At 54.2% G+C, this 27,275-nt stretch overlaps 9 protein-coding genes and 1 non-coding gene across 10 annotated transcripts; 2 read left to right on the top strand and 8 right to left on the bottom strand.

Moving 5' to 3' along the window:
* Positions 1 to 458: 458 nt before the first annotated feature.
* Positions 459 to 2,288, top strand: ASPBRDRAFT_133827 (putative flavin containing polyamine oxidase; the record flags this gene model as incomplete). Its single annotated transcript, XM_067618553.1, has 6 exons — positions 459 to 565; positions 612 to 642; positions 689 to 826; positions 872 to 922; positions 970 to 1,222; positions 1,279 to 2,288. The coding sequence occupies 6 exons, from the start codon at positions 459 to 461 to the stop codon at positions 2,286 to 2,288; spliced, it is 1,590 nt and encodes a 529-aa protein (XP_067475382.1).
* A 67-nt stretch (positions 2,289 to 2,355) lies between these two features.
* ASPBRDRAFT_318636 (uncharacterized protein) lies at positions 2,356 to 3,025 on the bottom strand. Its single transcript, XM_067622946.1, has 2 exons — positions 2,849 to 3,025; positions 2,356 to 2,792 (listed from the first exon to the last, which is right to left on the bottom strand). The coding sequence occupies exon 2, from the start codon at positions 2,778 to 2,780 to the stop codon at positions 2,424 to 2,426; it is 357 nt and encodes a 118-aa protein (XP_067475381.1). The 5' UTR covers positions 2,781 to 2,792; positions 2,849 to 3,025; the 3' UTR covers positions 2,356 to 2,423.
* Positions 3,026 to 3,400: 375 nt separating this feature from the next.
* ASPBRDRAFT_47081 (uncharacterized protein) lies at positions 3,401 to 6,330 on the bottom strand. The gene is made up of 2 exons (XM_067625774.1): positions 6,210 to 6,330; positions 3,401 to 6,159 (listed from the first exon to the last, which is right to left on the bottom strand). The coding sequence occupies exon 2, from the start codon at positions 5,841 to 5,843 to the stop codon at positions 3,645 to 3,647; it is 2,199 nt and encodes a 732-aa protein (XP_067475380.1). The 5' UTR covers positions 5,844 to 6,159; positions 6,210 to 6,330; the 3' UTR covers positions 3,401 to 3,644.
* Positions 6,331 to 8,078: 1,748 nt separating this feature from the next.
* On the bottom strand, positions 8,079 to 10,406 carry ASPBRDRAFT_318556 (uncharacterized protein). The gene has a single exon (XM_067622945.1). It carries the CDS (start codon positions 10,144 to 10,146, stop codon positions 8,104 to 8,106), a length of 2,043 nt encoding a protein of 680 aa, XP_067475379.1. The 5' UTR covers positions 10,147 to 10,406; the 3' UTR covers positions 8,079 to 8,103.
* Positions 10,407 to 10,684: 278 nt separating this feature from the next.
* On the bottom strand, positions 10,685 to 10,755 carry ASPBRDRAFT_t228. The gene has a single exon. It is a non-coding gene; the product is annotated as a tRNA-Gly (tRNA).
* A 757-nt stretch (positions 10,756 to 11,512) lies between these two features.
* On the bottom strand, positions 11,513 to 18,574 carry ASPBRDRAFT_58176 (type I polyketide synthase; the record flags this gene model as incomplete). Its single annotated transcript, XM_067627862.1, has 5 exons — positions 11,513 to 12,376; positions 12,435 to 17,485; positions 17,572 to 17,750; positions 17,835 to 18,219; positions 18,289 to 18,574. 5 exons carry the CDS (start codon positions 18,572 to 18,574, stop codon positions 11,513 to 11,515), a joined length of 6,765 nt encoding a protein of 2,254 aa, XP_067475378.1.
* A 523-nt stretch (positions 18,575 to 19,097) lies between these two features.
* Positions 19,098 to 19,656, bottom strand: ASPBRDRAFT_318530 (uncharacterized protein). The gene has a single exon (XM_067622944.1). The coding sequence runs from the start codon at positions 19,593 to 19,595 to the stop codon at positions 19,242 to 19,244; it is 354 nt and encodes a 117-aa protein (XP_067475377.1). The 5' UTR covers positions 19,596 to 19,656; the 3' UTR covers positions 19,098 to 19,241.
* A 343-nt stretch (positions 19,657 to 19,999) lies between these two features.
* ASPBRDRAFT_47079 (uncharacterized protein) lies at positions 20,000 to 21,359 on the top strand. Its single transcript, XM_067625773.1, has 3 exons — positions 20,000 to 20,519; positions 20,605 to 20,703; positions 20,807 to 21,359. Exons 1-3 carry the CDS (start codon positions 20,145 to 20,147, stop codon positions 21,101 to 21,103), a joined length of 771 nt encoding a protein of 256 aa, XP_067475376.1. The 5' UTR covers positions 20,000 to 20,144; the 3' UTR covers positions 21,104 to 21,359.
* Positions 21,360 to 22,501: 1,142 nt separating this feature from the next.
* ASPBRDRAFT_47078 (uncharacterized protein) lies at positions 22,502 to 24,342 on the bottom strand. Its single transcript, XM_067625772.1, has 8 exons — positions 24,166 to 24,342; positions 24,067 to 24,119; positions 23,998 to 24,020; positions 23,807 to 23,949; positions 23,480 to 23,757; positions 23,147 to 23,425; positions 22,987 to 23,097; positions 22,502 to 22,935 (listed from the first exon to the last, which is right to left on the bottom strand). The coding sequence occupies exons 1-8, from the start codon at positions 24,194 to 24,196 to the stop codon at positions 22,738 to 22,740; spliced, it is 1,116 nt and encodes a 371-aa protein (XP_067475375.1). The 5' UTR covers positions 24,197 to 24,342; the 3' UTR covers positions 22,502 to 22,737.
* A 320-nt stretch (positions 24,343 to 24,662) lies between these two features.
* ASPBRDRAFT_47075 (putative C6 transcription factor) lies at positions 24,663 to 27,261 on the bottom strand. The gene is made up of 6 exons (XM_067625771.1): positions 26,938 to 27,261; positions 26,295 to 26,879; positions 26,096 to 26,247; positions 25,884 to 26,049; positions 25,482 to 25,831; positions 24,663 to 25,435 (listed from the first exon to the last, which is right to left on the bottom strand). The coding sequence occupies exons 1-6, from the start codon at positions 27,061 to 27,063 to the stop codon at positions 24,976 to 24,978; spliced, it is 1,839 nt and encodes a 612-aa protein (XP_067475374.1). The 5' UTR covers positions 27,064 to 27,261; the 3' UTR covers positions 24,663 to 24,975.
* Positions 27,262 to 27,275: the final 14 nt, after the last annotated feature.

Raw genomic sequence — 27,275 nt, 5'->3', positions numbered from 1 at the left:
CACTTCCTGCAATCGGGCTTTGACCTCGGAGCTGCGGCACCGTGGTACCTGTTTCCTGCAGCTACTCACTAGGCGTAAGCAGCTGAAGACCTTGCAAGGATCGGTGACTGGCAAGAGATACGATCGCCGACCCGCCGGGATTGGTCCCACCGCCCTAGTTGGTTTATCGTCGACGGCTGAAGCGGAGGTTGGGCCAATGGCCAACAATCTCACCCGCGAGCTATCATTATAGTTGCATTAAGTTGCAACTAATAGATTAAACAGACTGCAGAGACCTCCAAAATTGCTGCTCTTGCGGGGATCAGCTGAGATAGCAATCAGACCCGCATGGACTTGCCCCATCGGTGCCTGTCTTATCGTCCGTGGCGTCCGACCTCGGCAGCCATCTGCTGAGCTATTTATTCCAGCTTTCGCTGCTTGCTGCTAGCAGAGACGTAGGGACTTGAGAAGGATTGACCATGCAGCTCTCTGTGGTGGCTCTTCTTGGGGCGTTGGCGCTGCCTAGCGCGGCTGTTCCCCATGCGCGCGACGAGGGACAATGCAAGCAGACTACTGTTGCGATTCTGTATGACTGACACGCGCCTGATTGTGAATTAAGCTAACCGCGACAGTGGCGGAGGAATGGCTGGTATTGCTGCTGCCGTAAGTCATCTGTGTCGCTTTAAAGGAGTGGTCTAACAGCATATAGCAAACGCTGCACAATGCCTCCATGGAAGATTTCATGATCCTCGAATACCGCGACACCATCGGCGGTCGCGCGTGGCATGAGCCATTCGGCCAGGACAAAGATGGGAATCCCTACATCATTGAAATGGGTTGCAACTGGGTACGCCACTTGATCAAGTGTCCATGCTGCAGCTAACAACCACAGGTCCAAGGACTCGGCACTCCTGGGGGTCCGCAGAACCCTGTGTGGACACTGGTAAGTTGGCAGCTTCACCACCACCACGCACGAGTCTAACCCTCCAGGCCCACGTTTACAACCTTTCCACCGTCTACTCCAACTACAGCAACGTGTCGACCTACAACCAGCACGGCTACAAAGACTACTCCCACCTGATTGACGCCTGGGATGATGCCTATGACACGGCCGCCGCCCAAGCCGGTGTCATGCTGCTCGACAACCTGCAGGACCAGACAGCCAAAACCGGGCTGGCCCTAGCAGGCTGGCGGCCCAAGGTCGACGACATGGAAGCGCAAGCCGTTGACTGGTGGTCCTGGGGTAGGCCCCCTCCCCATCTCCAAACACAAACCACCTACTAACTACCAACGAAACAGACTTCGAAGACGCCTACACCCCATTAGAGAGTTCCTTCATCTTCGGTGTAGCGGGCCAAAACCTCACCGAGAACGGCTTCAGCGACGAAGACAACTTCGTGATCGACCAACGCGGCTACAGCCACATCATCCACGGGATGGCGTCGACGTTCCTGAAGCCCAACGACACGCGTCTACTGCTGAACAACCACATCACCAATATCAGCTACTCCGACTCCGGCGTCACCATCCACAGCGCCGACGGGTCCTGCGTCCGCGCCTCCTACGCCATCTGCACCTTCAGCCTGGGGGTACTCCAAAACCACGCCGTCACCTTCACCCCATCCCTCCCGGAATGGAAACAAGAAGCCATCGAGGGCTTCACCATGGGCACCTACACCAAGATCTTCCTCCAATTCAACGAGACCTTCTGGCCTGAAGACACGCAATACTTCCTCTACGCAGACCCCTACATGCGCGGCTACTACCCGGTATTCCAATCCCTCAGCACGGAGGGATTCTTCCCGGGGTCCAACATCATCTTCGTCACCGTAACGGAGCAATTCGCCTGGCGCGCCGAACGCCAATCCGACGAGAAGACCAAGGAAGAGGTCCTGGACGTCCTGCGCAAGATGTTCCCCGAGAAGACCATCCCAGAGCCAATTGCGTTCATGTACCCACGGTGGACGCTCGAGCCGTGGTCCTACGGCAGTTACTCGAATTGGCCGCCGAGCACGACGCTGGAGATGCATGAGAATCTGAGAGCCAATGCGGGGAGATTGTGGTTCGCCGGCGAGGCGACCAGTCCGACCTACTTTGGGTTCTTGCATGGCGCGTGGTTTGAGGGTCAGGCTGCGGGGATGGAAATTAGCAGGATCTTGAATGGGACTTGCAGCAGCAGCAGCAAGACGAATGGTACTTGCAGTGGAAGAAAGCATTATGAGACATTGCACGGGACGACTCCGTTGGCGGATTATAGCTTTGTGGACGGGTGGGATGGCAACAGTTTCTATGATTATAATGATGACTAGCCCCCAAGCCCCCACGTCGACATATATAAGCATGTATATATGAACATATCATATCATATCATCATCTAACTATCACCCACACATACATGAGTCCGTCATAATCCATAATTCCCCCTCCGGGAGGTGGGAGGATATTTACCAATCACAAAAATGAACATTCAAACTAACATTCCCGTTCGTCATAACCCCCCCCTGACTAACACCATGACACGTCTCCACCACATCCTCAAAGCCATTGAGGCAGTCCTCAAAACTGTCAAACACGCCCGTTTTCCCCACGCTGGCGTGCACAGTCGTGGCGCTACTGGCGTTGTTGACGAAGTGGTCCCAGTCACCGTAGAGGACGTTCCAGCGGTAGGTGCAGTACTGCAGGGAATAGAATTCTTTGATGGAGATGAGGGAGGCGCAGTTGGTGCCGCCGGTTTCGGGGTAGCAGATTGCGGAGAGGGCGGTTGTGGGGAGGATGGAGAGGATTAATGTGGAGAGGTGCATTTTGATTGATTTCTAAATATGTATTTAGTTGGTGGGTTGGGGATGTATAGATGGGGGTGGGTGATTACCTTGTGGAATGGATGTAGTGTAGTATGGGTATGTATGTGTGGAGGATGAGGATGGGATGTGATGGTGTGATTGAAGGAGGAATTGACTACTGGTGTTGGGTATATAGCTATGAGCAGGGTATAAATACCCTGCTTCAGTTACTTCTACTCACTAAGCATGAAGAAAGACATCATGTCAGGGGTATCCCCGAACAAGTATCGATCACCACGATCCTAAAACAAGCATTAAGAATGTTATGCATGTCTATCGATTCAAAATCCAGATCCTTCTATATATCGCTAAAATAAACCCAAACTCTGAAATAATCAACCCTTACAGAACCTAGTACTCAGCCATCTGGGGCATATCCAAGCAAGGGATTTAGAAATCCCACTGCCCCAACCAATTCCCCATCAATTCCCCCGTCACAGCCCCCAATCCTGCCATGGTCTGGCTCCCCCCGCGCGTCTGCTCCACACTGATACTGGCTGAGAGCACCTCGCCTGCGAGGCCGCGGTAGAAATCAAGTAGTTTCAGCGCGGGTTTCTCGCGCACCTCGCTCTCGGACGGCGACTTGATCGCCTCGAGCTCGTCGAGCCACTGATCCAGCGGCACGGTCTGCATGCCGGGGTATTTGGCCTGGATGGCGGGGACCAGTGTCGCCCAGGCCGTCTTGCAGGGGTTGACGAGGTGGTAGACGGCGTGGGGAGTCGTCGATTGGTTTTGACGACGGGTGTGCATGAGTTCGGTGGTGATGGTGGAGAGCGTATCCTATCATCCATATTAGCATCCATCTCCAAGTAACAACATCTGAGTTCAAGAGTCACTTACGACAGGCACCCAATCCACCTCATACCCACCCAAATCGGCCGGCACCTTCCCAACCGCCTTACTCGTCTTCACCAACGTCGGCACCCACTCATCCAGATTCCACATGCCCTTTGCACTCGTCGGTCCAGCAATCTGTCCCACTCGAAACACCGTCGTCGGCACACCCATCCCCATCCCTTCTGCTTCAGAAGCAGCCAGGCACAATCGCTCCCCGACAAACTTCGACTCGCCGTACCCCTGCACCAGCACCGCATCGACACTCTCCACCGGCGTCTCCGGCACCACGGGGCCCAGCTTCTCCGTCCATCCGCCAATGGTACTCACGCTGGACACGAACGACAAGTGCGCGTTATACTTGCTCTGAACGCTGAAGGAAATGAACTCCACGACGCCCTTGAGGTGCGGATCCTCGAACGACTCCAGCGGGTGGTTGAAGTTGACTTTCCAGGCGTTGTGGATGATGAAGTCCACGCTGTCCAAAAGCTCGGCGTACTTGGTCTCGCTGAGGTTGAAGCGCGGTGCCCCGAATGACACGGTGAGGAATTCCACCCGGCTGGGGTCGAGCAGTGCCACGTCGAGGCCCTTGTCCGCGAAGCTGCGCTGTTGTCGGTCAGCCGCGTCGGACCGGTTGAAGCAGTATACCTTTGCGACTGAGGGATCCGACAGCAGGCGGTGCAAGAGGTAGGTTCCCAGCGAGCCGGTCGAGCCGGTGAGGATGACGGTGGACTTGGCTGGGATAGGGACAGCAGGGGTGGTGCGGCGCGGCAGCTGCGACGTGTATTTCTCGAGGGTGGCGGCGATGCGGTCGGCGCGGGAGATGGTCGTGGTGCGCAGGTTGCCGGTGACGAGATCGTGCAAGTATCCTGCGAGCTGGGAGACAGAAGGATTGGCGTAGATCTGCTGCTGGGAAATGTCGTGGCCGGCCGGGTAGCCCGCAGCGACGACGGCCTTGTTGAGGGTCTTGGCGAGCTGGATGGTTTGCAGCGAGTCCAGGCCGGCGGCGTAGAGGTCCTCGTCATCGCGGAGATCGCTACGGTTGAGGAGGGTGGCGATGAGAGAGCGGACGAAGGTGCACAGGCTGTTGATGGTCAGGCTGGTAGGAAGCTCGACGGCGGCGGACTCTTCTGCTGCGGCGTAGATGGCGTCGATCTCGTCCTGGTAGTCCTTGTTCACGGCGTGGCGCTTCGTGGTGCCCTTGGGGGTCAGTTGGAACGGCTTCTTCGGGTCGGCGAGACGAATCTTGGGCTTTGCAATGCGGCCGTACTTCGGGACAGCTTCGTTACCGCGCTCCACGGTGGGCCAGATGTCGTCGATGAAGGCCTTTTCATCGATGTGCTCGCCCTCGAGATCCCAGTGTGGCTCGATGAGAAGCGCCGTGTCGAAGCGGGCTTGGCCGATGAGCAGGGCCCGCTGGACGCGCGGGTGTCCCTCGACGATCTTCTCGAGGGTGACCGGGTTCAGCTTCTCGCCGTTGCTCAGCACGATCACGTCGTCGAGTCGGCCGTGGTATTTCCACAGATGGGGATGCTCCGGGTGGCGGACGAAGAGGTCGTTGGAGCGGTATTCAGTGCGGTCGGGGAAGGTGTGGAAGATGCCGTGCATCCGGCGACTGTCGGGTCGACGGGGGATGACGAGCTCGTACATGTCGTCGCTGACGTGTTGCATGTCTACTCCGTAGGCTGGGTTCCAGTCGAAGTAGCCCCATACCTTGGGGCCCTGCGGCACGAACGAGGAGATGAGGCCCATTTCACTGGATCCGATGACGGTGATGATCTTGGTGAGCTGGGACAGATCGTCCCCGACTTCTGGGGAGAGCGGAGCGCCGGCGAAGTAGACGTTCTCCAGAGTGCTGAGGGCGGTGCGAGCAGCGGGGACATGGGACATGTCTTCGAGGAGAGAGGGAGGCATCATGGCAGCGGCGGGCTTGGTGGCGGTGATGGCGGAGATGAGGAGGTCGACGGAGAGAGGCTTGTCGGGGAGGACGACGAAGGGGATGTGGTGGAAGAGGGACTCGGTGAAGGCGAGCAGGCCCATGAGGTGGAAGAATGGCGTCGTGGAGAGGACAAGAGTGTCAGGCTGGAGGTCGTTGAACATGGTGGATTGGCGGGATTGCGGACGCGAGAGGTATGCACCGTAGTCGAGGGTGGCGAGGAAGCCGTGTGTGAGGGGGACAGGTTTAGGCATGCCTGTATCTGTTAGAAGAATTGAGAGTTGTAGACAGGTTTCTAGGAATAGTACCTGTTGTGCCGGAGCTGTGGATGATGATGGCGACATCGTCCTCCGCTTCTCGATAGGTCTTAGTGTAAGGGTATGGCTGGGCAGTGGTGCTGAAGAGTTCTGCAATGGACGGCACTTGGTGGAAGACAGTATCCGGACGGAGGGCCTGGATCTCCGATACGCGACGCTGCTTGTCAGGGGTGTAGAAGAAGGCGTGGCAGTCGGTAGCGTTGAGGATGTGCTGGTAGGCGTCGTCGGATAGACGAGTCGAGGGGAGGAGGGGCTGCCAAGTGAGCCAAAAGATTTAGTATGTAGTATGGGAGGAAGACACACCTTATATCCGGTCTTATGAGCAGCCAAGAGAAAGATCAAGTACCGCACATCATTGCTGGCCATGTAAGCAACCGTTTCAGGCTTCTGGGCGCGTCCAATCTGCTTCTCAATCCACCACGCAAAGGCATCCACCGCGCGGGCCAGACGCTGGGCAGTCACCGTCTCATAGCCATCAGCGACATCAGCACCCTTGGGGATGAGACCGATGCGCTGAGCAGGATTGGTTTGCGCGAGGTGGTCGACAACCAGAGGGAAGAGGCGTTGTCCGGGAGTGGTGGCCATAGCAGGAGTAGTAGATAAGTAAATAGTATTAGAGTTTAAGTATGATTAGAATAAGCAGATCTATATGCGATGCGAGCAAGATTTTTGCAATGAAGAACGAACAGAACAAATGCGATGATGAGGAGACAGCCATAACTTGAGCGAATTGCCAGGTATTTATATCCGGATATCATTTGGGTGCGCGATTTCCAAGCAGAAATTGTCCTGATGGTGGCCAGGGGAGGGAGCCGATTATCCAGACAAACAGTGACACTAGACGGACTTATGCTGGTGGAGCAGTGCTGCAGTGACGCTGCCGATCAGTTCTAGAAAGTACTGACAGACTATACTTATGATCTACTTCAACGTCAATACAACTACAATCACCATTGTATACAACTCTACACTACACCAATCCATTAACAATCAGGATGAAAAGCAGAATATCAACTCATCTCACGACCAAGATGATGAACCTTGGCAATCATCCATATCCACGGACTCCATCCACAGTTCACAAAGCTTAGCAAACCAAGTTCTCCGGTCCGGCTGTGGCGGCGGGATATCCGTCTCGGCGATACCATCATAGCAGCTAAGCAGTAAGTAGACCAGAAGTCTAGACTAATTCTGTTAGACTCTTAGTAGTCGTGTCTTAATGCTCCTTCGGAATGTTTGTCCTACATGCAGTGCCGTCGAAGAGAATTACCCATTCCGGGTGATCCCAGCCGATATCACACCATATTATCTTCTATGAACTTACCCACCATCGACATCATCCGCCACAGAGCTACATACAAACGCTATGTACCCGGCATCGGGCACAAGCAGTCAAGCACGGCAAACCGAGCAAGGTCTTCTTCCCGAATGTCGAGAAAACAAGAATCAGACTGAAACGGTGGAGTGGGGCGAAGAGGGTACAATCCAACGTGTCTGAATCAGAAAGTAAATGGCCAGCAGGGTTGAGGGTTACTGCTTTGGGTAATTTGAGAGCGTAGATCGGATGTCGGCATGCTTAAAAGGGTAGTATGCTCCTGAAAAGGTATGATTGGTTGAAATTTATAGTGGAACTAGCTGCTTTAGGTAATATGTCACGAGGGATATTGGATGCTACTTGTAAACATGTTTGACGAAGATAAGGGTGGGACAAGAAGTATTGATGATGATATTGTGCAGAAGATGATGTACGTTGCATAGATCGGTGATAGAACGGATTTAGGGATGTATATCCGTGGAATGGTGTAGTAATCAGTCTTGCGTTATAGTACTGCTATACAGCCTGTCTAACCACCCCTTCGGATTCAATCTTCGCAGCATGTATAGCTTCTAATTGTACTCCGTACAGAGGTCCCCGCTGACCCATATCCCTCTTCTAATGCTTGCGCAGTCCTTCAGCAACTGTCGTCTGACATGATCCCTCATCCATGGTTGAATCCGGATATAGATTACCTGAGGTGGATACGACTACGTCCAGAACCAGAAGCACAATGCAGCCAAGTGGCAGCATATCGACCAGTAGTCTTAATTCCGTGTCCCATTCCGTCAGACTCCTCAAACATGACCACAGAAACTATAGTAATGCTTAATAAAACAAGCACAAAATCCCTCACCCCCAAAATCCAACCCCAGTATCTCCCTACCCAAACACCTTCCACTCCACCAACCGCACCATCTCCCCCGTCTTCGGCGTAAACACCAACCGCAACGCCTCCGTCGTCACCTCCTCCCAACTCACCGTGGTAATCCCATTCGCCACCGCCGCGCTATAATTCCCCTTGCTCACCTCCTCCCACTTCCCCGTCGTCGAATCGCTCGTTTCCACCCGATACCTCTCCGGCACGTCATACCCCTGCGTACTATTGGCAAAGAACGCAATCTCCGCACTCGCGGTGGCCGTCACATTCCCAAAGTCCACCTGATACCACACCTCCGTCCCATTGCCAACCGGACTATCCCACCCGTTCGCGACGTCCTCGATCCAATAGAACCACACCCGGCCGTCGATGGCCGCGTGCACGGCGTCGGCATCGGCGTCCGCCACAGAGACACTCCCCCGCGGATACTCCGTATCAGAGGCGAGTTGCACCGAGACGGCAATGGGGCGGGAGACTTCCGGTGCAGAAGCGGAGCTTAACTCCACCATGAGACGGGTGAGGGTGGTGCTGGTGGCTGCGGTTTTGCCGTCGACTTCGACGATGAGACCAGCCGTGCCGTAGTGACTGCCGGTGGCGTCCCATTGCACGGCAATCTCGTGCCCGTGGTAGAGGATGCGCTCGGCGCGGAAGTAGCTCACTGCCGTGCTGTCTGCTTGGGGGTTGACCTCGAGGACGTTGTCCGCGCGAGGCCGGATGCCTACGTATCCCGAGAGGATGAGGTCGACGAAGCCCGAGTGGAAGTAGTGCGGGGAGCGCGGCAGGCCGACGATAGGGCTACCCGTGTCGGAGTAGTAGTCTTCTTCGATGTCGAGGATGCCGCCGCGCGCTGGGTTGTAGTGCAGTTGGGCGTACTGGCGCAGGATGTTGGTGTAGTCGGCCGTGGTGATGACGCCTGTTGCGGCGGTCTTGGGGTAGTGGTCGAGGAGGTTGGCGAGGCCCGTCAGGACTTGCGTGGTCTGGTACGGCCAGGCGGGCCCGTTCCATTGGCATTCCGGGTTGGAGCCGTCGTAGCGATACTGGACCATGTAGTATTGGTAGCTGGGTTCGTTGGTGCGAAGGCCGTGTTCGCCGGCCAGCTGCGAGGAGTTGAGCAAGTGAGTCCATGCGTTGGCGTAGGTGGTGTTGTCGTCGGGGAGGTCGTGCGTCCAGGGAACGTAGCCGACGAGTTCGCGGCCGCGGATGAAGTCCCAGTAGGTGACGTAGTCGTTGTCTTCTTCGTAGCGGTCGATGAAGTGCTCGAAGGTGCTGTTCCAGAGGTCGTCCTGGAGACGGGTCTTGAGGGCGCTGGCGAGCTGGGTGTATTGCTCGCGGACGGTAGTGTCGCCCGTCAGGTTGGCGATGTGGGCAATGGCCAGGGCGTTGGCGTACTGGTAGCTGTTGATACTCGGCCGGAAGGCGTATCCACCGGTGAAGCCGTCTTCGCCGCCGGAGGCATCGATGCTGGAAATGGTGTATTCGGTTGCGTCGGTCAGTGGCTGGATCCAGTAGAGGCCCTTGGAGGTGTCGTAGCCGCCGACGCCGAGAGTGGTGGAGTTCCAGCCGGCGTAGACGGTCTGCATGGAGGAGAGCAGGGGAGTGGCATCGTCGGCGACGCCATTGACGAGGTAGGCCTGCCAGACGCCGTCGGCCATGGATTCGGAAAATTGGTAGGGGTCGCCATGGGGTCCGAAGAGGAAGGACGAGTAGTCGCTGGTGAAGCGACGGTCGCGACACCAGCGGCCTTCGCGCAGATGGAAGTTGGCGGCATCGATCAGCAGGGCATACGGTTCTTCCTGCCAGCTGACGTCGTTGAGGAATTCGGTCGAGATGTAGCCGTAGGAACCAAGGTCGCGCTGGTGAGCCCGAAACACACTCCAGCGGTAGTAGTAGACATCTTGGATGTCGGAGAGGTCGGTCTCAAACAGGGGAATGCGATCGCTATACCAGGGCGCATCGTTGCCAAAGTACTTGCTCAAGATGGTGTCGGCATCGAGGGCAGACGCGCCGAGGACGCCTGCTAGGGCGAGGACCTGCAGTGATCGCATGGTGGATGGGCGACATGATAAAGGTGGGTGCTACAGCAGCGGTGCTGTTTTAAGTCAAGTTCATGGCAATTCTCCCAAGAGTCAATCTCCGGTGGAGGAAGAGGGGATGCTATTAACCGCAGGGTTATAAGAGAGCATGAAATTTGCCGATTGGCGGGTTCCGACGATCAGGGGAGAATGTCTCGCAAACCACGCCATTAAGCTCAGTGACTCTCCTGCGGGGGTGGCTCGGATGTGCAGTTCTTCAACACACCCCAGACGGGGTAAAATGCATCTGCAAGTCATCAGGCCACTGTTGTTCCTGAGGAGATGGCGGTATGATGAGTTGAAAGTATCTCTCAGGAGGGATGAGAGGCATGAGGCATCAACATTTCTGTTCGTTAGACATGGTTGTAGGTTGTAGCAGCCTGCCAGTACTCCAGTATTTGGTAACTGAATAACTGAATAACTGAATCAGCTAAAGCTAGAGTGAGTCCCACTCAGCCGAACTGCAACAGGCAAAAAAAAAAAAAAGAAAAAAAAGAAAAAGAAATTCGAGTGCATCATCCGTGAATCGAACACGGGCCTCATCGATGGCAACGATGAATTCTACCACTAGACCAATGATGCTGATATATATTGTTTGCTTCTATATTTTCATACTTAACTCAAAGTTTATAATATTCATCATCCTCCCCTCACACTAGTGTGCATTATACAGAAAGTGTATAACCGTCCCATAAATATTACCATAAAGTGAGTTGACAAATCGGCAGCTGCTTGACTACCACCAATGTTGAACTCATATTTCGGTGTTGGAATTGAATTGCAGGATGTGAACAGCGGCTGTTGTGCTAGGATGTGGGGAATTACTGAGTGCTTAGGATTCAATTGTCATTCCTCACATTGAATACATTATGGGTGCTCTATCATTGGGTTAGTACTTGGTAAGAGCGAGACATCTCTCTGGTGGAGTGGGTGCTGGGATGAAATAGCTAGTAGTTACTACTAATACACTTCTACTATATATATACATGATAGTATATAGATATATCCCACCTGGACTTGAACTTAATTTAATGTAGTACTACTAGTAGTATTACACCCAGTAGCATATAGTAATAGATCACAACTACAAGTGAAGCTGGACCGAATCATCAATATGAGAGCTATCATGACTAGTAGTTCTCCATCAATTACAGGTCCCGAACAGCTAAGATGTTCATAAGAAGTATCTCAGATTACTACATAGCATACACTCCCAAATACACATTACAGACCGAGCACACAGCACTAGGTATCCCCCAGAATGCCATCATTTCGAGCTGATTACCCGAGATGAGCATGCTAAGATAGAGCAACTATATGACCAGACCATAGGAGCAAATCAGTGGCTAATCTCTTCCTTCCACGCCCCCTCCAACGTCGACTTCTTCAACACCAACCGCGCCAAATCCCCCAACACCCCCGCGGACAACAACTCCAGGATTTGCATATGGGCCATCAGCTCCTTTCCAATCCAATTCCGCAACTCAATGGCATTCAACGAATCCAAACCAAAGGTGGCGATCGGAGTCGACTGCGTATGCGCCTCGAGCACTTCCCGAGGGAGCATGAGAATCTCCCCCAGTTTGTCCCGCAGACCAATTGCTGCAATCTCCAGTGCTTCCGGGAGATTGGCCGCGCGGCGCACCTGTTGGGTAAGGGAGAGAGATTTCGTGGAAGAGGCGTTGTCATCATTAGTGCCTTCGAGCTGCTTAGCAGCTTCGACGAGCTGGGTGAAACGGGCATCGGAAGCATAGTAGGGCGTTGGGGAGGGGGGCGCCCAATGCACACCGGTGATGCACTGGTCCGCATTCAAGGTGGTCAGGTGTCCCTGCATGGCCATTTCCACGAGGGCTAGCACTTCCACTTCTTGCATCGCGTGGCCCGAGGCCAGGTTCTTCATCACTTGTGCCTTTCTGTCTGCGTCGTCGGAGAGCACGCCGATGTCGCCTACCGCGGCAAGATCCAGAGAGACGGCGGAGAGGCCCTTTTGCCGGCGGTAGCGCGCCAATGCGTCCAGGAAGCAGTTGCCGGCGGCGTAGGCGGCTTGACCACGGTTGCCGATGATGCCGGCCACAGAGGACAGCATGACGAAGAAGTCCAGGGGCTGGTGCAGAAGCGCGTTGTGGAGGTTCCAGGCGGCTGCGACCTTGGGGCGAAGGACGGCGTCCCAGTCTGGGAAGGTCATTTGTTCGAAGAGAATGTCCTAGTTCAAGAGTTAAGCATTGAGGCAAGAAGAGACTGAGATGGGGGAATGGACACACCTTGAGAACCATGGCGGCGTGAATGACACCCCTGATTGGGGGCAGTCCCTTTTGTACTAGCTCTGCAATCGTCGCCTTGACCTGGGAGGCTTCGGACACATCGCATTTCTTGATGTAAATGGATGCACCCGCGGTCTGGCATTCGCTGATGACCTTCTGGACAGCTTCCGAGACGGTGCCACTGCGAGAGAGCAGGACAACATGCCTAGCTCCGCGCTGGACCATCCTGCGAGTGAGCGATTGCCCAATGCCTCCCGTACCACCAACAATGAGGTACGTCGCATCGGACGACAGAAGATCACTGGACGGAAGAGGATGAGTGGCCTTGACCTTCCCATTGATCCGATGATCCACCACGACCTTGCCCGTCGTCTTGCCACTCTGCAGCTTTCGCAGCACCGATTCCACCTCGGCGATACCGACCGTCGTCACCGGATGCACGGGGCTCAGTCTCCCTTGTGCGAACATCCTCATGACCGTCGTGAATACCCGGCGGAGGACGTTGCCCCTGCGGTCCGCAACCAGGGTCAAGTCCACGGAGGCGAACGTGCAGTTGTCCTCAAACTTGGCCATTTCCAGCCGGGTATTGGAAGTGATATCTCGCTTTCCAATCTCAATAAACCGTCCGAACGGAGCCAGGCAACCCCATGTCTCGCGAAGGAAGTCGCCAGCCAGCGAGTTCAGAACCACATCCACGCCGCGTCCGTCCGTGACGTCCCGGATACTGTGACCAAACTCCGTGTTGCGACTATAGAAGATGCGGCTGGCCGGGATCCGGTAGCGCTCAATGAGCATCTGCTTCTTCTCCTCGCTCCCTACCGTGGCGTAGATCTCGGCTCCAATCAGCTGAGCCAGCTGGATCGCGGCCTGCCCGACGCCCCCTGCCGCGGCATGAATGAGGATGCTTTCCCCGGCTTCCATCTTCGCCAACTCCACCAGTCCATAGTGAGCCGTGCAGTAGGTGACGGGAATGGAAGCGGCCGTCTCCAAGGTCATGGAGTCTGGAATGACAGCGGCGCTGGTGGCTGGACACCGCGCGTATGTGCTATACGCGCCGTGAGTCATGGCACAGACGCGGTCCCCCGGCTTGAGGGAATCAACATGGGCTCCGACACGAGCCACCGTGCCACTGCACTCGATGCCCAAGTACGGACTGGCGACTTGGCCCATCGCAATCACCACATCCTTGAAGTTGGCCCCGGTGCAAGCCACCTTGATCTCGATCTCGTCGGCCCCGAGCGGCTGCGCCAGATCATCCGTCCAGTAGAGGGAGTCGAGAGCGCCCAATGTGCCAACCGCAATCTTCAGCCGACGCTCCGTTCCTTGCTCAAAGTCCTGCGCGTACGGAAGCGATGGGTGTGTCTCCTGGAACAGGGCAGTGTTTAGCGCAGATTGCTCGGCTAGCCGAGGGACCATCAGTCGCCCACCGACTTCGGTGAACTCGTAGTCAGTTACGGGTGCTTCTTCCTCCTCCTCACTAGCGGCATTGGGACCAGGGCTGGTAGATGCCTTGAACGCATCCAGGATGAGGTGGGCGCGGCCTGCCACATCTTGCCCAGAGCTGGGGTCCAGGTCGAGGCTAACGGCAGCGTTTCCAGTTTCCGAACGTACCGATCGAAGCAGACCCTGGCTGAGGTTGAGCCCCGGGTGCTCGACGGCCAAATATGCACCCGAGGTTACCCAGAGGCAATAGGAGCAGTTGAGGAGGAGCTTCTGAACCTGCTTGAAAGACTCCGGAGTGAGAAACTGCAGGACTGGCGTATCTAGTTCGACGAGGCTGATGTACCGATGCGCCGAGGACACCGGGACGCCTGCCAGGGGAGAAATAGCGACCTCGTATTCAGCAAAGGCCTTGATGGCTTTGACCAGAACGGAAATGAGAGGATCGGAGCTGCTCCTCTCGGTAATAATAATGATCACGACGGTAGGCTGTTCGGCCGATGATGCGTGATGGTCCCCGTTTGAGCTGCTGGGATTACCGTGGATAGGTGCAATGGCGTTCCCATTCACCTCGCCATGACCGTCGGTGTGGCCATCTTCGATAGTGTCTGGGTCAACACTGTGACCGGTGCGATTGGTTTGCCCAGCCCAGGACAGTGGCTCCCACTGCACGGTGTAACACCATGGGTGCGGGGTGGATTCACAGGGTATATCGGTGTTCATAGGGGTCATTCGAAGGCCGAGGATCGTGAGCACAGGCTGCTCGGTTGATGCCGTCGGGGCCCATGCATCAATCGTGAAATCGATGGGTCGGGGACGCGAAGCATCGGCGGGCAATCCATTAGCCTGGGCTTCCACAACCGCTCCAGGCTCTGCTGGACAAGTGGCGGCAAGATCCAATTCCTGGATGGAGATCGGCATGTACAGGCATGGGATGCGGTCGTATTTCGCCCCCAGAACGGCGAATACGAGCTGGAAGCAGAGATCTAAGAAAGGAGGGGACACAATGGACGGTGTCTCATGCCCGGAGGGCATAGAATCGGCTGTGTTGGGCACTGCAACCTTGCCATGTGCATAGCTGATGCCGTTGGCACCCGGTTTCTGGACGGCCAGCCCACTGTCGGCCTGGAGATTAAAGCCACCACTGTACCCGGCCCCACGCTCTTCGAGGTCAGCATAGAAGGCCTCCAGCGGCACGGAGCGGTAATTGCCCTGGGTCGCTTCGTGGCGCCGTTGAAGCGCAGCGTGGAATGGCCGGCGTTGACTGACCGGGTTGGTGGACGTCTCCTGGCGTCTGATGCCGACGAGACCACGGCAATGCTCGCGCCAGCCGCGACTCGCAGTCCACGACGCGATGCGGAACTCATCCCACTCGCTGGAGTAGGTGCGCGTGCCCTCCGTGAACGAGCTCAGCGAGAGCCAGGTCTCGTACTCGACATTCTCCTCTAAGGTGAACGCCGAGGAAACGTGGAACTCACGGAGCCGGTACCCGGTAATCTGGGACGGGGAGAGACCTCGGAGCTGAGCTCGTTGGGATGCCGCCTCGACGGCCATACTTACGTAGCCAGCCATGGGAAAGGTCGTCAGGGATTGCATCCGATGACCGCGGAGCCACGGGAGGCTATCCAGCGACACGGAATTGCGCCACACCGGCTGCTCATCCTCCCGGACAGTGGGTTCCAATCGTCCCAGCAGATCGTGACGGGGGAAGCGCGGCAGTCGATGGTTGACGGCGACGCGGCTTTCGTGCCAGTAGGCGCGATGAGACCAGGGATAGGGCGTGAGGGACGGCAAGATGGTTGGGACTGACTGACCCTGATGGATCGGGTTCACGCCCCGGAAATTCAGCGGCTGACCGGCCACAAACAAGCGGCCCGCGAGCTGCAGAGAGGCCTTGGTGGCGTGCTCGTTGCGGACGAGGGAGGCAGAGTACTGCGTCTGCGTGTTGTGCATGCCCTGCAGAATCTGCTTGATGGGGCCCTGCAACGCGGCATGCGGCCCGATCTCGATGATGATATCGGGCGTGGACTCGGTGCACAGCTGGCCCAGCGCGGTGGAAAATTGGACCGGGTGCGTCAGGTTATTGACCCAATATGATGCGCCCAGCGTCTCCGGCTGCTCGACCTTTTCCCCCAACAACGAGGAGTAGAACTGGACATCCCCCTTCTTCGTGGTTGGCGCGACCTGCTGGATAGCGCGGGTGTAGTCCTCGGCGATCCGCTGCATATGGGGAGAGTGATAGGCAACGTCGACGTGAAGCGTGCGATGGAAGATCTGCCGCGCTTCCAGCTCCTTTGCGAGAAGGTCCATGGCCGTGGCATCTCCCGACACCGTGGTGGACCGGGGGGAATTCTCACACGCGACAGTGATGTCCTCCTCCCCAAGTTGGAGATGCTTGATGGTCCGGCGCACCTCATCCGCATTCTCTCCCACGGCCATCATGCAACCGTTCAACTCGGGAAATCGGACTCGAACTTGGGCAGCGAGTCGTCCCCGATGATACGCCAAGGCGATGGCCTCGCGCACGGAGAGAGCACCCGCCGCATAGGCTGCCCCAATCTCTCCGCTGGAGTGGCCGACCACCATCTTGGGGTGGATGCCCCAAGACGCCAGAAGGTCCGTCAGGGCAAGCTGCACGGCGGTACAAACCACTTGAGAGACCTGGGGCTGACTGACGCGAGAGTCCGCTGCCTCCCGTTTCAGCTCTTCGAGCAGAGAGAAGTCTGCCCCCAGTTCCTCCAATGCACGCGCGGCGTCCTCCATGGCGGCCGCAAAGACAGGGTGGGTATCGGTCAGTTCCACTCCCATGCGGGGCCATTGTGCGCCCTGGCCGGTGTATGCAAAGGCAATGGCGGGAGAAGATTCAGCTCTTCCCAGCTGGGCGCGCTGAGGGACACTGACAGGTCCATTCAATATCTCCACCAGTTCGGCAGTCGACGAAGCGGTCACTGCCAGGCGCCAGGGAAAGTGAGAGCGCCGCTCGCCAAGGGTGTACGCGACGTCGTGCACCAGGCGCCGTTCGAAGATACCCGGGTGTTGTTCCAAGTAGAAGACGAGGTTTCTGGCGATGCGTTTGGCGGCCTCGTCATCATAGCCGCTGAGGACGAAGAGCCGGGGCGCATCGTGCGAGGTGTCCGGGGGCAGTCCGCGGGAGCGCGGAGGTCGTTCCAAGACGACATGGCAGTTGGAGCCACCGAAGCTGAAGTTGTTGATACTGATATACTTCTTGCCGGGGGGCCACGGCCGCAGACTGGTCGGCACCCGAATATTCCATTGGTCGAGAGGGATCGCAGGATTGGCGCGCTCAAAGTTGGCATTGGGCAGAATGAAGCCCCGGTGGAGCATCAGGGAGGCCTTGATCAAGGACACAATCCCGCTGGCAGACTCCAGATGTCCAAAGTTGGATTTGGCGGAGCCGATGTAGAGCGGTGCGCGCTTGGTCCGGCCATCCTTGAACACCCGATGGATGGCGCCAACTTCGATGGGATCACCCACCTTGGTTCCAGTGCCGTGCGCCTCAACGAATCCTGTCTCCTCGGGGGAGAGGTTGGCGCGGGCGTAGACTTCTCGCATGAGCTCCTCTTGGGCCTCCCCGTTGGGGTTCGTCAGACCTGGAGCAAAGGTTAGCTTGTCAACACCCGGCATATCTCTTGTCGCAGGGGTAGTGAGTGAGTGAGTGAGTGAGTGAGTGACGTACCAACCGTTCGACCATCATGGTTTAGCCCCGTGCTTCTAATGACCGAATAAATCGTATCGTTGTCTTCCAGAGCCCGATCCAAGGGCTTGAGGACCACGCAACCCAATCCCTCGCCGCACGCAAAGCCCGAGACGGCACGATCGTCAAATGCAAAGGTCTTTCCTTCTTCATTGTATAAGCTGTGAGTCGTTGGGTGTGTTTTCGTCAGCATCCAGCGCCTAGCTTCACACAGGAAAGGAATGGTTCTAAGAGTGCTCGTTTACCCCATCATAGACATCGAAACCGCCTCCTCCGGATAGAGGCGCAGTCTGGTTCCACTCACCAAAGCCGAATCCGCCTCACCCGAACGGATGCTCTGCACGGCCAGGTGCAGGGCATAGAGACTGGATGAGCAAGCTGTATCGATAGCCATACATGGACCGCGGAGGTTAAAGAAATGTGACAGACGACCAGCCTGAATCGATTCCTGATTCCCCGTGGCGTCGAAGATGGGAACAGACTCCATGTCGCGAAGAGCACCGCGGCGATAGTCGGATGCACCAAAGCCCGTGAAGACCCCCATCCGTGAGCCGGTTATGGCTTGGAGTGGGATCCCGGCGTTCTCTAGTGCTTCGTAAGCACACTCGAGGAGTAGTCGCTGTTGGGGGTCTATAGAGTTATCATCCTCTTAGTTTGAAGACCATGAATAGGGAAGATGGATAGGGTTCTTGGTTGTACCCATGGCAATGGCTTCTTGCTGCGTGATGTGAAAGAACGGAGCGTCAAACTGCGACAAGTCCTCCTGAAGGAAGTACCCTCCCTTGAGATTGAAGCAGCCCTTTCGCTGGGGATCTGGGTGGTAGTAGGCGGCACTGGACATGCGATCCGAAGGGATCGGACACCATGCATCCCGACCACGAGATATGAGAGTCCAGAATTCATCAATCGTACGGACCTGGCCTGGAAGCCGACAGGACATTCCCACGACCGCGATCGGTGTCGGGGAGCTGTTCGTGATGGTCATGATGGGTGGCCCGGATCTGGTGTTAGGCTTGGGGAAACAAACAAGAGGGAGAGAGAGAGGAGAGTCTGAGAGAAGGAGATGATAGAAAGGAGCCTGCCTGTAGAAGTACTCGCGCTATTTATTTATTTTTTTTTTCCTCTTCCCCCCCCTTCAGGTCTTGTTCCCATTCTCGTATGTACCACGATGTTCTCAAAGCATAATTCTTGTCCCACTTGCTCTTCGGCTCAATCTGACCTTCGAGGATCGGGCCTACGAGTATTGGAAACTGACATCCTGAAACCTTCCGGCAGGAATCAGCAGAGAAGTAGGAGAACGGACTATTGCCCTTTTTTTTTTCCGGGCTTGCGATCCACATCTGGCAGCTTGGTCATGCATCTTCAGACTAGATTGGTAGATGTTTGCGATGAATCTGCACAGTCAATAGCGAGCTTGTATCCCCATGGGTTTCCCTGCGCCAGATAGCCTTGAAATCGGGTGACAGCTGGGCTGAATCCGGACTATTGTCTGAGCGTGGTTGACGAGGCGTGAATGACGATCACTCGTTCAACGCCATTGATTTTTGGTTGACTTGAGGGACCGGAACTGAAGAAGCGGTCACCGTTATGCCGATCATCAGGTGGGAATAGTTACCTCTTCGTTGGGATCGATCAATTAAGCGTAGTTAGACTTATACCCATGCTGTAGATCCATTCTCGGCACACAGTACCACTAATTCTAAGCCACATGCATGTAGAAAGACCCCATTAAGGTTTCCTCTATTGGTTTTTTTTTTTTTTTTTTTTTTTTTTTTTTTTTTTTTTTTTTTTTTTTTTTTTTTTTTTTTTTTTGCTTTTTCCTCGATCCCTTTGGCTGGACTCAATGAATCGCCGCCCATTCGATCCTGAAAAACAACTAGTGTAGCCACATTGTATCGATTCGTCCGATCTCGTGGTCTTACCTCGATCGATGATCTGCAGTGAAATACTCGACTCTGCATGATAGATACATCATCGGTGAGGAATTTCGGGAGTTTTTGACCCATATATCTATCTTATCTGGGGCATGTCATTAGCCGCGATCTGCGCTCCTTGTCAAGTACCCAGTACCCACAGAGTATTCCGTAGATAGTCTCGTCAATTAACGACAGAAAAGATACGCCGAACTCCTATTCTGTGGATCCCATCAGCCACATAGAGACGATCTGCGGTGCAGCGACATGGTCCAAACAAGAATCATGTTGTTGAGAAATTGACCCATTAGCCATTGTCAAGCATCCGTACTGGGGCCCTACTGCATCTTCGGAGGGCCCAAACACCGTCCATTTTAGAATAGGGGAACTACTAAGTCAAGGCTGGTGGTAGTACTACTACGACGACGACTAGCGGCCCGATAGCATATAAGTTCGAGTAGTACCTCACCAACGGAATTCCTCTTGTCAGATAGTAACTTGAAACTGAGTTCCCGCACTCTTCTTCCATTATAATCCTGTTCTTCTCATACAGAACCGACCTCAGTTTTTGGTACTACGTCTTGAGGTCAAGTCGATTTACTTTTTCTTCTTCCGAGGTAAAGATAACTTTTTTTTCCAGCAATGACAATCCTCTGCCTCCACGGTGGCTTCGGCAGCGCCAAAAGCTTCGAAATCCAACTTGATCCTCTAACCAGCGTTTACCAATCTCTGTACCCCGAGATTTCCTTCCACTACATAGACGGCGGTCATCGCTCCGACGCGCCCCCGGAATCTCAGGGTTACTTCGGCCCGCCGCCTCATTACCGGTTCCTCGAACACGATGGCATCGAGCGGTCCGATGATATTATGCATCGGATTCGTCAGTTGCCCCGAGGAGCTACCGCCGAAGATACGATGCGGGTGCTGATGAATGAGCACGCAATGATGTCTGCCGCCTGTGTGAGAGAAGCATTGGATAGACTCTTTCGGATCCTGGACGAAAATCCCGAGATCGACGTACGTTGGCCCATGGAAATCCCCCTTCAAAAACATATTCAGTGAGTGCCGAATAGCTAAACTCGAAGTACTTTGAGTCCACCAGGGAGTTCTTGGGTTCTCAGAGGGTGCTACCGTTGCTTCTACTTTACTGCTCGAAGAGGAGCGACTTGTTCGGGAGACGGGCAGGAGGAGACGGCTTCAGGTATGTTCTTATTTCCGAACCACATTGGTAGGCCGATAAGGGTCACGGTATTGTTAAACATGCTGAATACATTTGCCGGTTGCGTTTTTTCTTCTTATTATAGTACGGGGTCTTCCTAGCAGGCTGGTCTCCCCTCCGTATAGTGGGCGATCGGGTAAAAGGCTGTGTGGCCGATGAGTGCGAAGACATCATTGAAGTTCCGACGTGTCATATCATCGGGGCGAATGACCCCTATGTAGATGGCACTATGGCCTTGTATGGAATGTGTGACCCGGATACAGCCATCATGTTTGATCATGGCAAGGGCCATACCATTCCGCGGGACGTGGCGACGATGAAGGAGGCTGCGGAGGGGATTGAGCAGACGAGGAGGCGGGGGATTGCTGCAGCTGATGCATAGGTTGGTATGATACTTGGTTGGTTCCAGCTTGTACTGTCAGGTTGATGAGTCTTATTCTCCATCTAGTTACAATGTGGTGAAAAGCATTGTCTCAATTCATTGATGTGCCACTGCAATGAGTGCGATATCTTATGCAGAATGTCAAAGCCCTGCTAAGGACAACCGGAAACCACAGATCACGGTTGCCCAAAGCGGACGGAGAGAGAGATATGACCCAATACAAGAGTTTGATAGGACCACAAAAAAATATACTGGATACAATGTAGTAAAGAGGAGTCACTAATAATGAGTACTGTCTGGTGATGAGTCAGTTTCAAATGAGACAGGTATAGACAGCAGGCGGGAGCTTAGGGTTACCTATAGAATAAATATATCATATTAGGCTACTTGTCCTGGGTCCGCCCGCTTTCCACTGCAGTAACTAGTACTTTAGATTTTATTTGTTATTTCCCCTCTTTTTTCCCGGGCTTTCTCCCATTATATAATTCTACCTAAACAAGCTTTCCACTAGTCAACGTCAGTTGTTAAGCTTCTACGGAATATTCTAGCCTCTAAGCTTATGAATTACTGTAATAGTTTCGAGAATCGGACACAGCTAAATCAATCCTAGTTCACTGCATGAGCATGAACATATTAGTACATCTATCAGATCTGTCACCCCCACCGATCGTCAGCCATCAGAACAAAGAATCCTAAATCAAGACATTCGGCAATGATTGATCAGTTAATACCAAGTAATTGATGCATATATATATTATCCTCTGTAGGACGCTGCCTTCTCGGGGGGTTTTGCCTACTCCCTGGACACACACACACACACACACACACACACCCTGCAGGAACTCTGGGCCAGTGTGTGGCTGAGTTAGGCAGCCGTATGGCAGGCAGGCACCTATGCACTAGTTAGTTATGTACTATGGTTGATGACTGCAATAAGTAAATCTCTGATGTTGCAGGGGTTTCATTTTTCAGATTCGCACGTATTTTCATAATATATATATATATATATATATATATATATATATATATATATTACAGTCAAGAATATTGATAGTACCTCTCTTCTAATTCTCTCAGTATTAGATATCACCCACGAAGACTAGTATGGAAGTTACTACTCGTATATCACGGTGACGGTTACGGCTACTGCGATATAAGCTATTATGATATAGTAGTTGTCGAGTTAAGGAATCAAGAATAATGGTCGAATTCAATTGATCCATCAATGTATTGATGCTATGCTCGTCGTAGATTGTAATCTTTGATTTATAAACTAGATACAAGATGGCACTCATATAATGCGTGTTGAAATTTTCGTGAATCAAGTAGGGACAACATGCTCATTTTCGGGAATTCTATGGTGTTCTGTCAATGTAGATTAGATCACAACAAGACAGAGTCGTGCTCTACACATGTGCGAGAGAATACAACAAATAGATGGAAAACGTCTGTCAGGAATATTGACAACTTGAACTTGTTTCCAAAAATAGTGAGTACTATTCGGAGGGCACGCGAAAAGTTCAATTTCTATATTGTATCAAAATGTCCAATATTGTCATCACCATACTTCGTAACCTCATCCAAAAATACTCATAACTCATATCACATATGCACATACATCAACAGTAGTATAATCAAACCTTCCCCTCAACAAACGTCATCATTCGTTGTTTCTGCTCCACCGGCTTTTTTCTTGGGTAATAATGCCAACACGCCCAGACAAACATCGTGATCAGGGTCAACGGGATCGTAATGGCCCAATATATCCAGAATGAACTGGTCATGACCTCGTGTCCATTATCGTAGTCGAAGAAATTCGTTCCGAAGAGGCCCTACACTTCTTAGCATTGGGATGATCTATATCGCTCCAAGCAGCAACATACCGATACAAATGTCCCCGGTAGATACACCATACTGACGATCGCAACCGTCCTCATCATGGCACTGTCGGACTTGGCGTCGTGGCCGAATCGTTGGGAGACGAGGTTGAATCCCTACCAGCATGAGATATAGAAAGCAAAGCGAGCAAAATAGAGAACACACCAGGTTAATCTCGTTGTGTAATCGCTCCGAGAGCGATCGGCTTCGAATTTTCAGGGAGTGGAAATTCTTGGCTCGTCGGAGTAGACTCCGCTTGGTCTGTAGCCAGTCACCCTTGTTGATATTCGGGTACAGCTCGGAGGAGCGCGTCTGCTCCTCGACCAAGCATTGCAGCGTATGTTCTGCGACCTCGAGGGTTTCGTTCGAGTGGAAGACATGTCGTGCAATATCATGCAAGTGAGGGAAGAAGTCGGGGGTCAGGCTGGTTACATCAACCCTCGACTGGATTCAGGTTAGTATACGTATCCTGAATCACACGAAGGGGAATGAGGATACCTTCTCAGTGGTTCGGACTAGATCTCGAAGCCCCCAGAAAGAATTGTCATAGACACCGATCATGGTGTTCGCAAACACCGCGTGCCAAACATAGGGGTTGCTGTCTGCCTGTGTCGTGGGCAGGATCTCAACCAGCTTGGCGGGCGGTTCTGGATGATCGACAATGAATACCACCTGAATTTGCGTCTCCGGATACCAGGTCAGGAAGACGGTAGTCTGAACCCATTGGTATGCATGAGGATCGCGGACGTGCTTGATCTTGTAACACGACCAAGAGACTAACTAGTTGGTCAACCACGTCCATCTGATCTCGGGATGCGTACATACCATGCTTAATTGGCTTGTCATTCTCGTCCAGAATATCTTCACAAGACAAGGACCCATTGATATCCTGGGCAATTACAGGCTGAAACTCATCCGGGAAGAGGCGTAAATACTTCAGGTCGTCCAGAGTTTGGCGTTTCGCGAATCTACCCACATTAATGAGGACTCATGGCGACAAAGAAAGTATATCATACATAAGCCACGACTTTTGCGGGTGCTGCTATCGTCAATGCCAGCCATCCAGGGCACAGCGGAACGCATACCTCAAGATCCAAATCCAGCAAGGATGCGCCGGTTTCCATCCATGGTCCGGTTTCTGAGCTTATTAGCGCCCTGGCCACGGATAGCAGATACGAACCCACCTCGCTCATAGATGGTAATGCCGTCGGGCATGGTACTCGTGGAGCTGGTGGGAAGCTTCTCCATTTACAGGGTCAGACGGGCCGGAACATATGCTAGCATTATCGGCACACGTCAGGCTAACAGGTTACCCACAGCTGACGGCCGACGGAGGATTTATAGCTGGCGATCGACGAGGCTGGATTTAGTGGCGCTGGTTAGCCGCCGTGGTGGGCGCGGAGCTAGTTACGATTGTCAAACCCATGATGCCCAACCATTGTGGTGAGGCTGGACGGAGAGCTGTTTGAGTCGCACTGCTGTCTGGTGGATGTCACCGACATTGATAGGATGTGGCTTGCAATGTGGACTGCACAGCCCATTTATCTACAGGGGTAAAGAGGACAACATTCGACCAGCTTCTCTGTCTGCCTGGCGGCCCAAGCGGGCGTCAGCGAGCCACGTGATCAGACTGAGAAGTCGCACTGGTAGCAAGTTGGCACCGGTGCAGTGCCGGGCGCGTCTGTCATCTCATGATCTTACGAATGGTCGGAGGCTAGATCAACTTGCAGGTTCTATGGGTATTATATTCTATCACGGAGAAGAACCAATTTCCGCTGTCCCCGACCGTGCCTCAGACGAGCAACATCGTCAGCCTCGCAGACAGCATGTCACCCATCCAAGCCACATTGGGGATATCGCAACGAGAGCGAAGTCATCCACCACTACCAGTCCACCCATCCGGGTATCCCTGAGGCACCAGAGGGCCGTGAGATCAACAGGAGGCAGTGCCAGTTCTGGGTGCCTAGCCTGTCCTACAGCATCAACCCCGGTCCCTACGCCTCCTCACTGTCATCTAGGGTGTCAACACTGTCGCGCACGCCAAGTAGAGGCGGTGCAATCAGGGTGGTAAACAGCGAGTCGGTTTCACTGGGCAGTGCCAGCCTCTTTGCTTGGGCGGTCGTGCGGAGCGTGCCCAGGATGGTCCGGCTGGACTCCCATCGTCGCGAAAATGCCTTCGCCGCGATACTGAGGGTGATAAATGCCTCACGGTTGTTGGGCTCCTCCAAGTCATCCAGCAACGTGAACAAGGCCTCGGTGATGCACTGGATAATGCTGACAGGCATGCGGTCGAGACCCCAGCAAGAACGGTGGATCCGCATCAGGTGGGCGATATTGCGCGCCGATGAGAAGCACATCTCACGGGCGCGTACAGGCGAGATGGTCGGGACGGGCATCGTGGAATATTCCTTCAAGGGCTCGTAGATTCTCATGATGATCGCATGGTGATACATACTAGTATGGTTAGTGAGATCCAGGTACGTCGTCAATTCTAACCTACTGTAGACAGAGAATATGTGGGGCCTCCAATTTAGTCTTCAAGCACGTGGGCCACCTGTCGGAGCAGAGGCGAAGTCGCTCGTGAAGGTCTGCCACCGTGCTTTCTATCTCCGACCGTGGGCGCGATGGCGCTTCGCGGTGAAAGTAGGTCGCTACGTCGGAGGCAATTAAACTCAAGCTGCAGAGCGCGCCGAAGAGACAGGTCGAATGACCCTCAGTTCCTTCTGCGTGATCCGGATATGGTCGCCATTCGTCCGAGTCGCCCTCATGGCCGACGAGCGGTAGACTGTGGCGCTGCGGCGGCTTGATCAAGGGGCGGCTCTTGTCGGCCAAGGCGTGACTCCTGGTCACCGGTTAGTTGATAATTCGCCTGGAGGGGTTCGGCGAAAGCTTACGTGGCCACGTTAAATAAACCCCAGACAGTCCCGTTGATGACTCGAACCAGCCGGAGCGTGTCTTCATCGGCATCCGACGCCAGAACAGAATTCTTCTGAGAAAGTTCCTGGACGGCATAGGCAAGTTGGCCGCGGTGAATCCAGCCTTGGCGGTCCCGCCCAGTCATCGAAGCACTACATAGTCAGTACCATAAGCAGCATAAAGTGACAGGAAGCATACCATGTCCACAATACACCCAGTCCCTGGACAGTCGGGAGCGTAATCCGCCCCTCTTCTTTGTCCAGTAAACGCTTGGCCTCCTCGTAGAAGCGGGCTCCCTTCGAAGCCGCATCGCCCGGAATGGCATATGCTTCTGGGTAATCCGAATATGCCTGAGGGGGTTAGATAAGCCTAGCAAAGAGATTGGGCAACCACATACGCAAGCATCCGCTAGAATAATGTTGACCAAGAACGGGGAACAAAACCGAGCCGACAGCGATCCTGCCTGCATGTCCCGCACAAACAACTCCTTATCGATCCAGTTTCGAGAGGGGTGCGACCAGGTGAACCAGAGGGAGATGAGATGGGAGACGAAATCATTATCGGAGACGACCGTCGTCCACGGTCGAGCGGGGACCTGAAAGCGAGGAATGTCGGACAACCGTTTGGCGTCGAGAATCCGCCGCATGGACCGCGACTCTGACGGCTGGAGTTGCTTCACCTCTTGACATACTTCGACTAATTCCGGCGTCTGGGCCAGTTCCAGACGAGGCAGCTGGTGGTTGATGTAGTAGCGAATCTCGTCCAACGAGGCGTCATTGCGGATGAGGTTGATCAAGGGGACAGCGCGACGGTTGCCACTCTCGCGGAGAACGCTGACGAGGCGGACAAGGAGGTCCTCCTGGTCGGCTAGCTGGTCGATTTTGCGTTTGAGAGCGCCGCGACGACGCTTATCGGCGCTCCGATCGAGGGTACATTCGACTTTGCTTTTGACGCAGTTGGCGCAGGGGACGGAACCTGTGCACTGGGGGACATCAGTATGCGTCACAAGATATACACATAATGAGGCAAATGCGAAATACCTTGAGCTTCCGTGTCTTGCAGGCGGTACAGGCGGTGCCTACATTTTTCCTGCGCTGTTGGGCATCGAGAGCGGCGTTGGCACCCGGTGGGGCGGGAGCCAAAAGGCGCGACTTAGTATCGGCCATGGTGCTCACCCATGATGGAGGAATGGGAGGACGAGCAAGGGGAGATAAACAAGAGGAAGAGAAGCAGAGAGGGAGGGAGAAGAGCAGAGAAGGGGAGGGGAGGGGAAGGACTAAGAGACGAGCGAGACGAAGGGGCGAAGAAAAGCTAGGAGGTGAAGCATGGGAACCATGATTGAACTTGGAAGGGAGGTAGGTAACTAATTGCTCGGTAG

Source organism: Aspergillus brasiliensis, assembly GCF_001889945.1.
Source record: "Aspergillus brasiliensis CBS 101740 unplaced genomic scaffold ASPBRscaffold_13, whole genome shotgun sequence".
Classification (NCBI taxonomy): Eukaryota; Fungi; Ascomycota; class Eurotiomycetes; order Eurotiales; family Aspergillaceae; genus Aspergillus; species Aspergillus brasiliensis.
Note: the sequence above shows the minus strand (reverse complement) of the source record. Positions and strands in the feature narration are given on the sequence as shown.

Coding starts and splice junctions, on each gene's coding strand:
- ASPBRDRAFT_318636 (XM_067622946.1), bottom strand. CDS start 2,780: ATGCACCTCTCCACATTAATCCTCTCCATCCTCCCCACAACCGCCCTC.
- ASPBRDRAFT_47081 (XM_067625774.1), bottom strand. CDS start 5,843: ATGCCTAAACCTGTCCCCCTCACACACGGCTTCCTCGCCACCCTCGAC.
- ASPBRDRAFT_318556 (XM_067622945.1), bottom strand. CDS start 10,146: ATGCGATCACTGCAGGTCCTCGCCCTAGCAGGCGTCCTCGGCGCGTCT.
- ASPBRDRAFT_318530 (XM_067622944.1), bottom strand. CDS start 19,595: ATGGGTCAAAAACTCCCGAAATTCCTCACCGATGATGTATCTATCATG.
- ASPBRDRAFT_47079 (XM_067625773.1), top strand. CDS start 20,145: ATGACAATCCTCTGCCTCCACGGTGGCTTCGGCAGCGCCAAAAGCTTC. Junction 20,520..20,604: donor ACGAAAATCCCGAGATCGAC/GTACGTTGGCCC, acceptor TGAGTCCACCAG/GGAGTTCTTGGGTTCTCAGA. Junction 20,704..20,806: donor GCAGGAGGAGACGGCTTCAG/GTATGTTCTTAT, acceptor TTCTTATTATAG/TACGGGGTCTTCCTAGCAGG.
- ASPBRDRAFT_47078 (XM_067625772.1), bottom strand. CDS start 24,196: ATGCCCGACGGCATTACCATCTATGAGCGAG. Junction 23,758..23,806: donor TGACAAGCCAATTAAGCATG/GTATGTACGCAT, acceptor CCAACTAGTTAG/TCTCTTGGTCGTGTTACAAG. Junction 22,936..22,986: donor TACCGGGGACATTTGTATCG/GTATGTTGCTGC, acceptor TAAGAAGTGTAG/GGCCTCTTCGGAACGAATTT.
- ASPBRDRAFT_47075 (XM_067625771.1), bottom strand. CDS start 27,063: ATGGCCGATACTAAGTCGCGCCTTTTGGCTCCCGCCCCACCGGGTGCC. Junction 25,832..25,883: donor CTGTCTGGGGTTTATTTAAC/GTGGCCACGTAA, acceptor ATCAACTAACCG/GTGACCAGGAGTCACGCCTT. Junction 25,436..25,481: donor CCACATATTCTCTGTCTACA/GTAGGTTAGAAT, acceptor TAACCATACTAG/TATGTATCACCATGCGATCA.